General features: G+C 43.1%; 1 protein-coding gene across 1 annotated transcript in view; it reads right to left on the bottom strand.

Annotated features, from left to right (window-relative positions):
* Window positions 1-5,617: 5,617 nt before the first annotated feature.
* Window positions 5,618-16,924, bottom strand: part of GLCCI1 (glucocorticoid induced 1) — a 175,662-nt gene continuing 164,355 nt past the window's right edge. The window contains exons 7-8 of the mRNA XM_082258801.1: window positions 12,038-12,158; window positions 5,618-6,384 (exon numbers count right to left, since the gene is read on the bottom strand). Of these exons, the coding sequence (XP_082114927.1) occupies window positions 6,030-6,384; window positions 12,038-12,158 (476 nt within the window). The 3' untranslated portion in view covers window positions 5,618-6,029. The remainder of the gene's footprint in view (window positions 6,385-12,037; window positions 12,159-16,924) is intronic.

Genomic DNA, 16,924 nt, shown 5'->3' on the forward strand with positions numbered 1-16,924 from the left:
GAGAAGAAAATATTCTGGAAAGAAAAAAAAAAAACAGACCGGAGTCCCAGGTTCTATTCCTTCTCTAGGCAGAAACACTGATGTTCTGGTCTGTGAGGGTTATGTCTGGAGGGACAGCCCCGTGGGCGTGTATATGTAAAAACTTTGTACTAAACGTATTGTCTAGACTAATCCTGCAGGTAGCAGCATAACCCACACAGCTCATGAAGATGAGGCTGCGTCTGTCAATGGACGATAGACAAAAGTTTTTCCTCGTTATATTTTGTAAATACGTTTTCGCCTTCACTGACCAGGAGGCACTAATATGCAGCACTCATGGGCACTGCTAGGCAGCCTTTATGGGCAATCATGGGTGGCGCTGATGGGGGTTGCATTAATAATCACTGCACTATCAGTGCAGATCCCCGTCAGGAGAGCCACTTATCGGCTCTCCTCTATTGATGCACTGTAAGCGTGAATAGAGGAATGCCGATAACTGGCACTTCCAAGTTACTGTGTGGTCGCGCATGAGCAGCTCGTTGTGAAGGATGTCCTAGGACGTCCAGTCAGAACTGGAAAGCCACCGCCCAACTGTCGTTTTGCTATTGGCTGGGTGGGAAGCGGATACAAATGAACCCTCAATAGAGCCCAACAAACACAGATTCTTCACTCGCTGCCTACAATCAATTTAATACAATAAGTAAAAACAAACAACTTTTTTTTGTTTTTTTTATTAATAAATTTAAATAAAGACACGAGAATTTCTATACTGAAAAAATACAAAACAAAAGCCACACATTTTTTTTTTTTCTCTCCAAAGCAATATCGTGTGGTAACTGGAATACTGTAAAGCACATTGGCTAAAAATAACAGGACAACTATGTACAAATCTTTCATCGTTATTTCAACGAAAAAGGTCTACAGCGTCCGAGAATATGAGAATTGCTAGTACAGGGAATTGGAATAGACTTCTCTATAACAGGCAAGAGCAAAACCTCATCCTTCAGCAACAGGAAAACAGCATGTCCCAACATGCCTTCTTGGTAATAATGGGATTTGTAGTACTTCCATAGCTGAAAGATGAAAGGATTTCTCAACATCGGCTCAACAACCTTGATATAACACCTGAAATATGTCAAGAAGATTAAAGAAAAGCTTATGTGGGAAAAATATTTGACATTTCAAAAGGTGCGCAGGAGACATCTGGTCAATGTGACTGAATGACAGACAACATTTTAATGTCTATTAGACTTGACATGAACATTGTAAATACTGTAATGAACATTAACAGGAAGGAAAAAAAAAAAATCAAGAGTTGTACGTCGATATATAAATTCATCTATCCACAATCAGGTTCATGTGTTCTTTTTTTACATTTTTATTTCTTCTCATTCAAGACCTGAGATTTGTTACAATAAGTGCCATTCTTTCTGCAGTGTACTGTAGGAACTGGCTTCAGTAAAGAGAAAAGACAAAAAAAAAAAATGCTACTTAGGCTTAAACAAGTACAAAAATATAAATAGAAAAAAAAAAAATTAAATATCTTTATTCTCCACCTAAGGTCATATACTGAATTTTGTTTTTACAATCATTCAAACGGCAAGAGGAGAGTATTAGAGGGGGGGAAAAAAAAGGCAACTTTTTATTTTTCCAACACAAAGATATTGGAGAATGGTCAAAAGTTATATGAAAGGAATAAGATTCTGTGTATATTGCGTTGTGCAAAAAAAAAAAAAAAAAAAAAAAGGGATTTGGTATGGGCCGTGGCGCTGGGCCACATGTTGGCAATGTACAGAATAGGGAAAAGTACAGACGGATTTTTATCCAATCGTAGGAAAGTTCACAAGTGAGTGCTCTAACTAGAAAAATAGACCCCACCTTCCTAGTGGGCTTTGATAAACAAGAGTTCAAAGTATTGCTTGTGCTACCCTTTAAAATGCCTAATTTTTTTAAAGCTTTTTTTTTTTCCCCCAGATTTAGGTTTTTTTTTTTTTTCCTTTTTGAAAAAAAGACAGCAAACTAAAGTTTTACAACTTGAACTAAGCTTTATATTTCATCAACAAAATAAAAATGGCTTTCAAGGCTTCAAAAAGAAAAAAAAGGGCAATATTGATTGAATTAAGACAGGCTCCCTTCATGCAGCGGCTGAGAGCCATTTCACAGGATTGTGCCTCTTAAATCGCTCTTAGCAAGTAATGATTCGGCCCGCAAAGATGGCTGTCCCTCTTCTGAGGCAAGTCCACTTCTTTTAGAAAGTCAGAAGGGCAACAGGATTTAGTAAACAGGGACCAGTAAAGATAATTTTGAGAGACAAACCTTTGACGTGCTGATTGGGGGCACAACTTTGAGCAGTCCTTAAAATGTTCTTATCACCTATGATAAACTGAGTCAGCTACTTTGAGGGACCAGCTTGTAGCTTGCAAAGATATATCAATTCAGGAACACCACTCCCGGTGGAGCCAACCAGCTGATAATTGTTCTAGCCCACAAAATAGCTGCATTCACCGATGACAGGCCAACTTTAAGGACCTTTACAGAAACCTGGAGAAGGGGAGGAATGGTTAGACGGCCAAAACTAATACGTCAAGGTTTGCTGGCTTGGAGTGGTGACCCGTGTCCAGGACATTCCACCTAGTTTGGTTCCCAAAAAGTGGAATGTTGCAAGAGAAGGAAAAAAAGAATATAATATAAAAATAAAACTTGTGCCCATTTCTTTTTTTGAGCGGCTTGCAAGATTCGGAATTTCCAATGTAGTTTACATTCCAAGTTACCTGAGATTTAGACTTCGGCTGAAGTACCTGAAAGTTAGGCCGTGGGAGGGCACTGTGCAATTAGCCTTGGCCCATGGATTTATTTCTGCATTCGTACGTCTGAACTGCCACCACACAACGGTTCTGTCGCACAATGACCCCCCTTATTTTTCATTACCATACTGATTTGTCATACACCTGGATTTTTTTTTTTATGTAAAAAGCCAATCCTGTAGTACAGTAGTCTCCATGGGACAACACGAAAAATAAAGGGCTAGAGTATCGTGTGTTCCTCACAGCAGCCAATCAGATTCTTCCTTTCTCATTTCCAGCATGGGTTAGAAAATGTAAGGGAGAATGTCTGACCGTGTGTACAGTTTTCTTCTCGCATGCTAACATAGAGGAGGGCCCTTCTTTAAGCTAGTGTCACACAGACCGCTTGTGCTCCAGTTTGGTTGGCCTAGGCCTAACATTACCCTGTGTATTCCTGCATGTAGCATAGAAAGGACTTGTACATCCTGTGTCCTTTCCTTCATGCTTTTTAAATTAAATTACCAGGGGAAAAACAGAAAAGAACCCGAACCTTGGCCAGATGCTGAAGTCCCAGAGAATAGGCAATTTAAGTTTTGCTGCACACATGTTCAGCGAGTTTAGCAGAGTTGGAACAATACTTCCCTGTGAATTCCCCTTTGTGAATGATGCATGCCGGTCACAATTGTTTTTCCCATGCCCAAGAATGCAGTCCAAAAAGTTTGTACTTGTGAGCATTAAAGAGGAAGTAAACCCTCCTATGACACTTTTCCCTATAGGTAAGCCTAACCTATAGGTACTGTAAATATCTCCTAAACATGCACCGTTTAGGAGATATTTACCTTACATGCTGCCAGTGACGTCACTGGCGCATGCGCTTTGAAGGAACGGCCGCTCATGCCGTTCCTTCAGAGACCTGTGCCGTGACCATCGGCTCCCACGTGCGTGCGCGGGAGTGACATCACCGCGGTTCCGGCCAATCAGATGGCCGGATGCCGCAATCCCAGAAGACGGGCGACTGGACATGTCACCCGTCAGAGGTAAGCGGATGGCACGGCGGGGGCTCGTTCTAAGGTATTTCATAATGAGCTAATATGCGATGCATACTAGCTCATTATGGGTTTCTCTTACAGGTTGCAAAAAGGAGAATTTTTTTTTTCAGGTTTACAACCTCTTTAACTCATAACCTGTCTCCAACTCCCATATCTCATTCATAATCAACTATCTATTGTGAAATAAGTGGTTCACCACAAGCTGGGGAGGTTTCAAATTTCACCATTTACCAAACTTGCACAATTGACTTACAAATTGCAAATCACACCTATTTCCTAATCAAGGGCATATTCACTCAGTTTGCCTCAATTTAACTAATTTGAGGCAAACAGCATACCAATTCAGTCATTTCTACATTTAAATACACAAGCAAATACATTATTGAAGAACAAAAGGAACAATAATCTTACCTTCAACTAATCAGCAATGCCAATAGTGCCAAAGACCTTTTTATCCATGAATATTTGGAACTTTTTCCAAGCTGAACCTAACTTACAAGGTGTCTTCTTGCTAGAATGGCTGACACTTTGTCATGCAGATGGATGCATGACAATGGCTGACACCGTCATGCAGATGGATGCATGACAATCAAAACTGTTGCTTCTCAACCTCCCTTATCCATACACTAAATAACTGGTAGGGGTGCTTTCAGTGAATTTCAACCCTCAACTCATTACAGTGATTCTGAAGCCTTAAGGTTTTTCACCCCCCCCCCCCCCCCCCGAGACCCCTCCTTTTTCTTACCTGAGCCAATCCAGCGATGTGCACGACTGAAGCGACTCCAGCCGTTCTCTCATCATTAGACAGATTGAAAGGCTCCTGCTGCTACCAAATCCTGTGACATGGGAGCATGGCCGAGGTCTATTGTTTGTCAATGGACACAGCAGCGGGACTAAGGGGCGAGCCCACACGGGCGCCCCCACGGAAAGTGGCTTTCCGTGTGGGCACCCGCTGATGAGGGGGGGGGGCCCGGAGCGCTGGCTGAGGACCCCAGAAGAGCATTGGGGCTGCTCTGTGCAAAACTATTGCACAGAGCAGGAAGTATAGGCATGTTTGTTATTTTTATTAAAAACCTGAAGGTTTACAACCACATATATGCGTATCGGATGTGTTTTTAACCACATCCGATTTGCATAACTTGTGAACTGGACCAGCTTTAAGAAGGAGTCGGTTCACACATTTCCAGGGCGGCTGTAGTCCATTTTTGAAAAGGCTCCTGTGCGATTTTGGGTCTGGTTTAGGTGCGATGTCAAGTAAAAATTTGCCCCGGCTCCAAACCGCAGCCGGACATGTGTGAACCAAGCTTACAGGCATTGGCTGTAAAAGGAAATATTGCCACATTGCTATATGTTTGCAGTGCCCCCTCTGACAACCAGTCTGTCAACACATAGAAATTTCAGATTTTACTGGCTTCACACAGTCCAGCAATGGGCTCCTATAGAAGTTTAATAGCTGAAGCCAATAAATCTGACATAAGCAGAGATTCTCTCTCTCCTAAAAGAGCTTAGTCAAATACCTCTCAGCTCATTAACATTTGCAGGAGAGCCAAGGGCTGCATTAAACAAAAGTGCTTACCTGATATGCACAGAAGACAGAAAGGACATGCTGCTACAGATACAATTTAGAACAGCGCCTCTTTTACCCAGTCTTCCTTAAGCAAGGCCCATTTCATTTCCAGGCTTTACCAGGACCAAGCTCTTCAATTAAAGTTAATGAGCTGAGGAATGCAAGTCTGGAAAAAGATGCCATCGAGAAAAGTGGAAAGGGTTCTTTTCCTTAACCCAAGAAATTTGCAAGACACTGGAAACCAGGACTTGGTCCCCTCTGCCACATGCAAAGCACCTGTGTGACACTAGCTTTAGATGTTTTGTGGTTTTAAAGAAATTTTATGCTTTGATAACAGAATGCAAAATGTACCTGTTCAGACAAACTGCAAAATGCATAGTCCACAATGAAATCATTCAGAGATACTGGTGAAAATTTCTGCACATATTTACCTTTATCTAGAAAGAATAAACCAGAATTTTTTTTTTTGTTTTTTTGATTGGGGGGATTTGGTCCCAGCCCCAGACAGACATTGGCAGATATGAATAATTGACGCTAAGCAGTACTTTTCTGTTACAATAAGGATCAGAGAGCGTTAACCAATCTGCATGCAGAAGTTGTTGGTCTGGCTTCTAGACAGCTCAAGAATGGCAGAGGCCAGCTCCGCCCAGCTTACATGACAACATGGTTGTGGGTAGGAGGAGGAGACCGTGATAACTGATCATCGGCAGGTCTCTCCCCAGTATGTTGCTGTTCTTGTGAGGAGTCTTGGCCATTGGCTTCAGTGTTGTCTACGGTGCTGGTGGCATTATCGGTCAAGGAGGAATTGGAGACCTGAGATGTTAGGTGCTCAACAGTCACAGCAGAGCTCGGGACAGGGTTCTGAAGATTCTTGATGGTCAGGTCTGAAGTAATGAGCAGGGAGGTCAGGAGCTTTACAGGACAGAACGCTGATCCGGTGGGGTAGAAGTTAACCTTGTTTTTGTCAGGACATGAAAGGAGAGCGGTAGGGACTGGCTGACGAGACCTGAAGAGAGGAATAGACAAAAGTGCTGTATCAATCTGGATTGTGATATGGCCATGAGAAAAGTCACAAGCACACCGAGATGAATGAGAATCTTTATAAATGTTGCTGTAATGTTAATGGTGAAGCCAATTCTGATGTTAAAACATCTTCCATATATTTTGTATTTATTAAATGTAGACCCTGAATTTAAAGATAACCCTACAAGACAATTTGTGGAGCAGGGGACTTCTATTAAGACAACAGTTCCACTGCTCCAGAGCCTTCCTGCACAGGGCATCAGCCCAATAGGAGTTAACTGTAAAATGTAAGGGTAAGTTCCCATTTTGAAAATAAAAAATGCACATTTTTTGCAGGTTAAAAAAAATTAGATTTTTTGACTTACCGTAACATTCATTTCTCTGATGTTCATTGACGGACACAGCTTGTGATCTCCATAACCGTTGGGTTATACTGGCCCCTACCGTAGGACACTAGGCAGAAAAAAATTCTGGCTACACCTATGGGCAGTCCCAGGGGGTATACCCCCTCTCTCTGCTATAGCCACTCAGTTTAGTGACAAGCATTGTCAGAAGAACTACACCTCCACGGGGGGGGGGGGGGGGGGGGATGCTGAGTCCGTCAATGAACATCAGAGACGTGGATTTTACAGTAAGACGAAAATCCCATTTTCTCTTTGGTTCATTGACGGACACAGCTTCTGATCTGCATAACCGTTGGGACATCCCAAAACGGTGTTAAACATCAGGGGTGGTAACAGCAAAAAGATTCCCAAGGCTAAACACTAGCCAACCAGGCAACAGGAGCTCAACCAAAACAACTGGAGCCCACCTGGAAAAAATAAAAAATAAAATAGACCCTCAAAGAGGATCAAGTCATCCTAAACAGCAGCCTGAAAAACCCTGCGGCCAAAAGAAGCATCCGCCGATGCCAACACATCCACTTTATAAAACTTTGTGAAAAGTGTGCACAGACGACCAGGTGGCTGCCTTGTAAACCTGCATCACTGACGCCTGACGGAGGGTCCAGGACCAACCGCACCAGATTAACGTACCAAGCCCAGCGAAGCCAGTCCGGAGACACTCGATCCTGTGTAGAAGTCTTGGCAGACGCTTGAGAGGTAGGAAGGCATAAATCAGACGATACTGACCCCATGGGCCACCAGGGTGTCTGTGGCGTCCCCCAGAGGATCCCTTGACTGAGCCACAAACCTCTGCACCTTTCTGTTGAGCCGAGACGCCAACAGATCCACCATGGGGATGCCCCACTGGAGACAAAACTGATAAAAACCCCTCCGGATGAAGGGACTACTTCCCTTGGCCTGCCGACTGAGGTAATCCGCCTGCCAGTTTTCCACCCTGGGAATGTGTGAAGGGGAGAGGGCTGAAATTAACCATTCTGCCCACTTTAGAATTCCAGCTACCTCCAGGAAACTTCTTCTGCCCCCTTGATGATTGACATAAGCCATGGCCGTGGCATTGTCCGACTGAACAACCCTAACGACTACCCATCCAATGGTCCATACAATGGTCCATACACAGTCAATGTCTTGGAACTCCGAGAGATCAGATTGGAAGTCTGGACTCTTCCAGTGTCCAGATCCCCTGAGCAGAATGCTTGCGGAGAATGCCTCCCCAGCCGTATAGGCTGGCATCCGTGGTGACCACTGTCCAATACAAGGGGAGGAAGGATTTGCCCAGCCGAAATGCCAGAGAACGAAGCCACCCTATCAGGGACTCCTTCATTCCATGACTCAGCAGGATCTGACGGGAAGAAGTTAAACTAGGATCATTCCGAAGGGCCCATGTCCTTGGGGAGATAGCTACTCATCCCATACCATGCGGGCACCACTCCAGACAGAACCCCTCTCCATCGAAATGGGGGACTACCGGCCAGGAGGAATGCTACGACTCGGTCCAAAACCCGGTCGTATGCGACCTCGCGAGGCGTTTAACTATTAGACCAGCTCCTGTCCAGTGGGGCTATGCTGCGGCCGACCTAGCACGGAGCTGAGGTCTGCACACGCTCGCTGGCCAGACTGGGGGTGACCACCGGATCTATATTATTCAGCCCATCGCCCAGTCCGGCAGTCAATTGTAGATCTCACAGGAAAAAAAAAAAAAACCCGGAGAAAAATTTCTATCTAAAAAGAAAGAAAATCTGCCAGGACAAGAGATCCCAGCAAGGAGCTAGGTCCTTACTCCTGACTAGGCAGAAAAAAAAAAACTGAGTGCCCATAGCAGAGAGAGGGAGTATACCCCCTGGCACTGCCCAAAGGCGTAGCCAGACTTTTTCTGCCTAGTGTCCTACTGCTGTAGGAGGCAGTAGCCCCCAACGGTTATGGAGTTTGGAAGCTGTGTCCATCAATGAACGAAAGAAAAAAGGTGCATTTTTTAATGGAGCCTGCAGAGCATTGGACCTGAGATCAGCAATGTCTGGCTCCTGTTGCCTCTCAAGATAGTGGTCTGCCCAGACCACGTACGGTCAGGGCACACGGTCAGGAAGATCAATGGACTAGGAATGCGCTTACCAGCACCCTTGTAGTTCACTGAGAGCTACAAGTACTTGTAGTCTTATTCATTCACAGGAAACTGAATGATTGACATGGCCAAGTGGGCGGAGCGCTTCACTCCCACACTGTTTACAAATTGTGACAGCGGGGGTGGGGAGAAGATCCCCTGCCTGCTGTCATTTGGTTGGGGGGCTGCATGTTCCACCATAACAAGCAGATGGAACATGTTCCTAAGGTGAGGATAGCCTTTAAAAGCATACCATTTTAAATGGTCATTTGTTCTGTTTCGCCAGATATAAAGGAAACAAAGCTGAAGGATGCCAAGGTGCAATAGATTACACTTTTGCTTTTCGGGTTTAAAGTGGTTCTAAAGCCTCAAGGGTCTATAAGTTGATGCATTCTACTGCTGCACCCCCCTTATTATCAGAGCCTGATCCAGTGACTTGCACAAGAGAAGCGGCTTTCACCGCTGTCTCCCTTCTCATTGGGCAGATTTGATAGCAGCAGGAGGGGCACTGGACAGATAGAAGAAGCCAGGAGTGGCGGCCGGGGACCTGCGAAGAGGAGGATCAGGGCCACTCTGTGCAATTCCATTGCACAAAGTATAGAGAGGATTTTTTTTATCATTGTTCCCCTTTACAATTGCTAAAAATATGGTTTAAGGAGGACATAAGCTGAAGGTGACCGTTCTTTGTCATGTTAGTGCTTAGGAACAAAAAAGATGGCCAAAAAAAAAAAAAAAAAAAAGTCTGATTGCAAAGAAAAATTTAAAAATGAATGCAGGTACTTAATATATTTAAGAATTTGACCCCATGAGGTTTTGCTGTAGGTGTTCTTGCCAAAATGCACCGGTAGTGGGAAGGATTCCACACACTGCAATATGCTTGGCATATGTGGTTGAAGAACAAGCGTTAACACGTGAATAGCGTCCCAAGTATAGGAAAGGTTCCCCTCCACCAGCATACAGATGCACTATACACTTAGCAAACTTAACTGACTCCCTATTATAGGGAGTCAAATTGGCCATATGGGAAAATCCAAGAGGTCATACATGAGGTTACAGGAATGATTTCAAACCGCTGCTGTTGCTCATTCAATATGTATATAAATCACGTATTAAAAGCTCCAGTGTTGCCATAGAAAGAGGGAGAGGAAGAAACTCCCATGGTGCAGTATATTAAATCATTTAAAAAAGGTAGAATTGCATTTACATAAGACGACAGGGACCAGCATGTATCATATAGGAATCACCGGTTTGCGCTCCACCTGACTGGAAATGACATATCGCAAACACCTGGTCAGCTGAAACGCAGGTGGAGCCCAAACCAGTGATTCCTATACAATACATGCTTATCCCGGTCTTTGATGTAACAATTTTTTTTTAATAAATGATTTGACATACTGCACCATGAGTTTTCTTCTCCCTCTCTATATGGCAACAATGGAGCTTTGTATATGCCTATATATATCTATATACATACATACATACATATACACACACATATGCATATATATACTGAATGGATGACAGCAGCGGTTGGAAATCAGTCCTGTGACCTCATGTACGACATCCTGGATTTTCCCATACGTGCAATTTGACTTCCTATAATAGGGGTCAAGTCTGGTAAATATATAGTGCATCGGCATGCTGGTGGAGTGGAACCTTTCCTATACTCACTGAGGGATTCCCGTGTGGGATTATATACGGACTTCACAATTATCTATTTTTTATCATTTTAATGAAGAAGATGTGTTTGTCTATTCACTACTGTTTATTCACTATGGTGATATGTATTTTAGGATGTAAGAGCGTGGTTTCTGTTTCTTTTCATGGTATAGGTGTTTTTTTACACTTTACAACACGCAGCTTTTTATTGTAGTTTAGTTGTTTTTTGGTTCTTGATTTGCACGGTTTAGAACCTATTGGGTTCCTATATTTTCTTTTAGTAGTTATCCTGTGATATAATGAATACTAAAAAGATATCCAGCGAGATTGCAGGTGATACACAGCCAACAAAAAAGGTAAGCATGTTTGTCCTTTATTTTGAATTGTAAGGTGTGTACTCTCAGATGAGCCCTCTTTGGATAGTTCTTTTCGTGCCTTCGACCTGTGGTTGCTGGGCAGTTGGATAGCTTCTGCCTCTCTGCACAGAAGTGCACTGGTAATCTATGGATTCTTCAAAATGCGCAGTTTTGAAACAATGCAGTGGGGGGGGGGGGGGGGGACCCACAATTGTTTTACTTTCTGCTAAAAAAAACATCCAATTAAAAAAAAAAGAAAATCAAATTTCTTCATCAATTTAGGTCAATATGTATTCTGCTACATGTTTTTTTGTAGAAAAAAACCCCAATAATCGTATATTGGTTTGCACAAAAGTTATAGTCTCTACAAACTATGGGATAGATTTATGGAATTTTTTTTCTCTTTTTTACTAGTAATGGGGGCGTTCAGCGATTTTTAGTGGAACTGCGACATTGCAGCAGACAAATATGACACCAAGTGACACTTTATGGGGACCAGTGACACCAATAGTGATAGGTGCTATGAAAAAAAAAATGCACTGTCACTGTACTGACACTGGCAGGGAAGGGGTTATTAGGGGCAATCAAAGGGTTAAATGTGTTCCCTGGGAATGCTTGCTGTGTGTGGGTGCTTTGACTCGGGGAAGGCAGAGATCTGTATTCCCGCTTAGCAGAAATGCAGGATCTCCATCTCCCCCCTGTCAAATGTTTGTGAAATGCTGCTATGTGAGTGATGCTATAATTTACGCAGAAAGAGGGCAGCTGGAACCAGGGACCTCAACTACCTCAACTACTAACTATAAAAACAAATGGCAAACACACACATTTAGCAAGAATTTAAATTGACACATAATTAACGCCAATGAAAAAATTAGAGCAACTCAAATGGTAGTTGTGTCTGCTTAGCATAAATGCATTTTTTTCTGTATGTCTAGAGTATACCTGTAAGCAGAGAAGACAAGTTTGCAGCAGAAAAAAAAAAAAAAAATGGCTCCCCGCAGGTTCTGTGTCTGCAACCGAATTACAGAGCAGCAGTTCAGTCGCAGACAGAGGGCTTGCAGTGTGGCCAAAGCCTGCCTTACCGCTCAGAAGCCACCAGCAGACGAAGAGGATACTACTTACGACATCTCCTCAAAGACCTTCACTCGCTCACATCCCTCTGGGGGCTCCCGTTTGAACATGTAGCTGTTGTTTGGTTTGGGAGAGGAGGCGTACTTGGGCAGCGGTGAGCTACTCCCACTGTCTGAAAATTTAAACAGTGATATTACTAGTGATTGAGAGCACGCTTCCTTTTCATCTAGCTCTTAAGAGTTTCAGATTCAGTGTTAGGCATTTGGTTTTGTGCTCATCCTTATTCATAAAAAGGTGGAGGAGAAAAAAAATACACAATCTGGATCACATCCAGAATGCAAAGCAGAGGCAGGGGAAAGTAAGCAGTGAAAGCATACAGCAGACTGAAAACTTCAATATCACGGTTAGTACATACAGGACATGCAAAAGGAAAGAAAAGAACGCCTGTATTAAGCAGAGTAGGTGTTTTGGCAAAGGCCTGACCAAAAAAAATCTGAAACTTTCCTAAAACTAAAATTTGCCAACAGAAAACAATTCTGAGCAGTAGATTCATTTGATTGTTAAAGAGAAGTATGGGCTTCACAAAAAACACACACTCACCTAGGTGGATGCAGCATAGATCTGATGTTGCACCTGTCCCCCGCTGGATCTGCAGTGAGAACTGAGCGAGCAATCACCACTGATCACTTGGTTCTCCCCCTCTACTCTGAGCAGAGTCGGGACTGTCAGTCAGCAGCTCTCTGCTCTGCCCTCCAGCACTCACTGGAGTGCTGGGCTGTGGAGGGGGCAGAAAGGGCTGGCTCCAGCTCTCAGCAGATCAGAGAGGTGGTAATGTTTCCAGAGCCTGGACCGGCTCTGTGATGTCAGCCAACAGCAGGCTTTATCCTGCTGAAAACTGATTACAGGAGTGCAGAACAGCTTTAAAAGAAAAAAAAAAAAAGCTTTAAAAGCAAAAGTAAACCGCATTTTTTTTTTTTTAATCCCTACAAGGTAAAGGCATAATTGTGCTAGTATGCATCACATACAAGCACATTATGAAATATTTACCTTAGAAGGAAGCCCCCCAGCTGCGCACTGTCACTGGTGAGAGGGCTTCCATCTTCACCTGGCCTTTCTTCAAAGTTTGCATGCGCACAGGAGCCGAGCCATAGGCCGCAGCACAGGGTTCTGAAGGGACCCATGTGTCTGACATCACCGGCTGCATGCAGTGTGAATATCTCCTAAACAGAGGTTTAGAAAATACAAGTACCTACAGGTAAGCGTCATAGTATTACCTGTATGTACAAGTGCAAAAAAAAAAAAAAAAGTTTACTTCTACTTTAAATATATATTTTAGGATCAGAGGTTGAAGCGGTACTGCTCACATTTTTAAGTAGATCTAAACCCTAACAAAGTGAGATTTAGCATGCTAAAGAATTGTGCATCAAATGTCATTGTGTTTTTGCCCTTGCTACAGGGTTAGCTGCACATCACTGCTCGAGACTGATTTTTCAAGAGTGACAATGGTGGGTCATATACGCATTGTGTGTCGATAAAACTTCATGTAATTTCCACCAAGGCCGCTTGTGATAGGTTGACAACAGAGAGCACAACTGAGAGACGCTTGTCATGGGGTCATAACAAAAGTGCTTGAACAGGGACCTTTGTTGCAGGATCATCAGGGATAGTTTAATGAAAGCTGCAGATTTAAAAAGTAATAAAAATTGCTTTTAGAGCCCACTTACACTTGCAAGTTGTAGCATTGCATGTTAAAATTGATTAATGTGTACTGCATGGCAACGCATCTGCTCTGTGTGTGGCGTGTTGCCATGCATTGGGATTGGCATCCGATTCATTGTACAATAGAGTCCATCGCATATACTATTTGTTATGGCAATTGCCATTTTCAGAAAACAGATTTGACTATTTTTTAGTCTGTTGTGGTGCATTGGTATATATCCATAATGTCCTGCCTTACATATCCATAAATAATGTCCTGCCTTACACGAAACGTGTGTTAATGCATAGCAATGGAAAGTCTTAATGTGAATGGGCCATTACAAATTGCATGTTAAAGCTTGAGATTTTAGTAGTGGGTTTAGATCTACATGAAATTACACAATTTCAGCAGCTTAATTCTAAAACGAACATGGAAAATCAAATCCGCAAATACTGGCATAGGTTTATCTCAATATACTTAAAAAAAAAAAAAAAGGTTTCTCCTTAAAAAGCAGAGTAATGTTTCATTGAGAGACTGCAGAGACTGAAAACAGCAGCAAGGTCTTGTTCACTAAAGCCCCTTGCACATTGGACTGTCCAGCTGCAGTGCATTACTGTGCTCAGCAGGGACAGATGCAACGACCAGCCTAGACATAGGAAGCCTTTGTCCCTGAATACAATGGGCCCTAAAAACGCCAGTACCATTAGGTACAGCATTCAGCCTGCCATAAACGCTGCACCTGTCCCTCCCTGGCACACCAAATGCCAGGCTGGAGGGACAGACTGGCCCTGTCTGCAAGCGGTCTTAAAAGTCCAAGACTTTCTACAACCATGGGGAGGCAGAATTCAAATCTCCGCAAATGTGGATGTCTCCTAAAATGGACAGGGCTTTGCAATATGCTATTTAGCTATTGTGGAACAATACATTTTACAAGTCTGCAGCTAAAGGCTTTTTACAGGACTGCTTGGAGAGGAGATTGGGGAAAGGTAAGGAGGTGCTTTCCTAGGACTTCTGGGGAAGGAGGTTGGGGACAGGTAAGAAAGGCATTCTCCTAGGACTGCTGTGGGAGGAGAATGGGGACAGGTATAAAAGGAGCTCTCACAGGTACTGCTGGGGGAGGAGAGTGGGAACATGTAAGCAGATGCTCTCTGAGGACTGCTGGTGGAGACTGGGGACAGGTAAGGAGGAGCTCTCACGGGACTACTGGAGGAGGAGATTGGGAACAGGCAAGGAGCTGCTCTTACAAGACTTCTTTGTCAAAGGGATTGAAGTCAGGTCAGTAGATACACTCATAGTTGGGGAAGGGTTGGAGGGACAGGAAAGTATGTGCTTTTATAGGACTGCAGAGAAAAACCTTGAGCCCACTAAGTGAATTTAAACCTCAATAGACTAACAACTCTCAACCAACACCCAAGAAGGGCGCTAAAAAATTCTTAACCACAGTTGCTTTAAAAAAAAAAAAAAAAAAAAAAAAAAAAACGCAATTACAATGAAAAATTGGATTTTTGGACTACTGTAAAATCCATTTCTCTGACGGACACAGCTCCAGTCATCTTGACCATTGGGTTATGCTGCCCCCTACAGGAGTAGGACACTAGGCAGAAAAAAAAAAAAAAACTTCTGGCTACACCCATGGGCAGTCCCTGGGGGTATAACCCCTCTTCCTGCTATAGTCACTCAGTTTTTTTACAAGCAGAGTCAGGAGAATTATAGCACCCACTCCTCTGTGGAGTTATGTCCATCAATGATCAGAGAAATAGATTAAGGTAAGTAAAAAAAAAAATCCCCATTTTCTTTCATTCTTGACCATTGGGACATCCCAAAGCAGTGTCATACATAAGGGGTGGGAAACAGCAAAAAATTCCAAAGGCTAAACAATAGCCAACCAGGCGAGGGGGGCTCAAAACAACTGAAGCCCACCTGAAAAACAATACACCCTCAAAAGAGAACAGGTCTTCTTAATAGCAACCTGCAAAACCTTGCGGCAAAATGAAGCATCCGCAGATGCCAACACATCCACTTTATAAAACTTTGTAAAAGTGTGCACTGACAACCAGGTGGCCGCCTTGCAAATCTGCGTCACCAACGCTTGATGACAAAAGGCCAAGGAGGCACTATGCGCCCTAGTAGAGTGCGCCTTTACAGGGAACGGAGGAACATGACCCCTGATGGAATAGGCCTGAATCACCGCCTGTCTGATCCATCTGGAAATGGTCGCAGAGGAAGCGGACAACCCTTTTGCAAGGTTCATTCGTGAGCAGAGTCTGGCCTCCTGAAAGGCTCCATAGCTGCCAGGTACACCCTAATTGCCCGGACGAGATCCAAGGCATGCAAGGCAATTTCCTTTGGATGTTGAGGCCCAGGACACCGGGAATTAGAGCTGCACGATTCTGGCAAAAATGAGAATCACGATTTTTTTGCTTGGAATAAAGATCACGATTCACTCACGATTCTCAGCACCACGTATATTTATACATTTATTTATTTTTTTTTTTTTTTTTTAGGGATTACATTTTCTGCACATAACACTACCTTTTCAGCATTTTTACTTGTGAATTATCAATATTATAATAATGAAATTATTATTTTCATTATATATATATATATATATATATATATATATATATATATATATATATATATATATATAAAATACAATAAATATAATGAAAAACGGAATTTTTGTAAAATCTTACCTGTAAAATTCCTTTCTCTGAGTCCTCCGACAGTCGCCGCCTCTTCATATTCGTCACATATGGGGTATTAGACTTTGCTCCGAAGGAGTAGCTAGGCAACAGAATATGTTAACAATAAAGCTTTAACATATCCCACCCTCAAGGGGTGGTCCCCTCAGTCAATACCCTCCTACTTCCTGCAACCATATCTCAGTTTTAGTGGAATAGCAGTAGAGTATACAATCAAACCCCAAAAGAGGGGCGGGGGCGGCGACTGTCGGAGGACTCAGAGAAAGGAATTTTACAGGTAAGATTTTACAAAAATTCCGTTTTCTCTTACGTCCGACAGTCGCCGCCTCTTCATATTCGTCACATATGGGGACGTCCCAAAGCAGTGCAAACATGAGGGGTGGGAAACGCATCCGCGCCGAAAGGCAACGCAGTCTCCACAACAAAGAAAGGAACCTTACCAAAGGAAGGAAACCAGCTGGGCAACAGCAAAAATAAGTGCTCAACAGGAGCAACAACCCAGGAAAAGACAAAAAAAACAGGGGATACAAAACT

This window comes from Pelophylax lessonae, assembly GCF_965119305.1.
Source record: "Pelophylax lessonae genome assembly, chromosome: 5".
Lineage (NCBI taxonomy): Eukaryota > Metazoa > Chordata > Amphibia > Anura > Ranidae > Pelophylax > Pelophylax lessonae.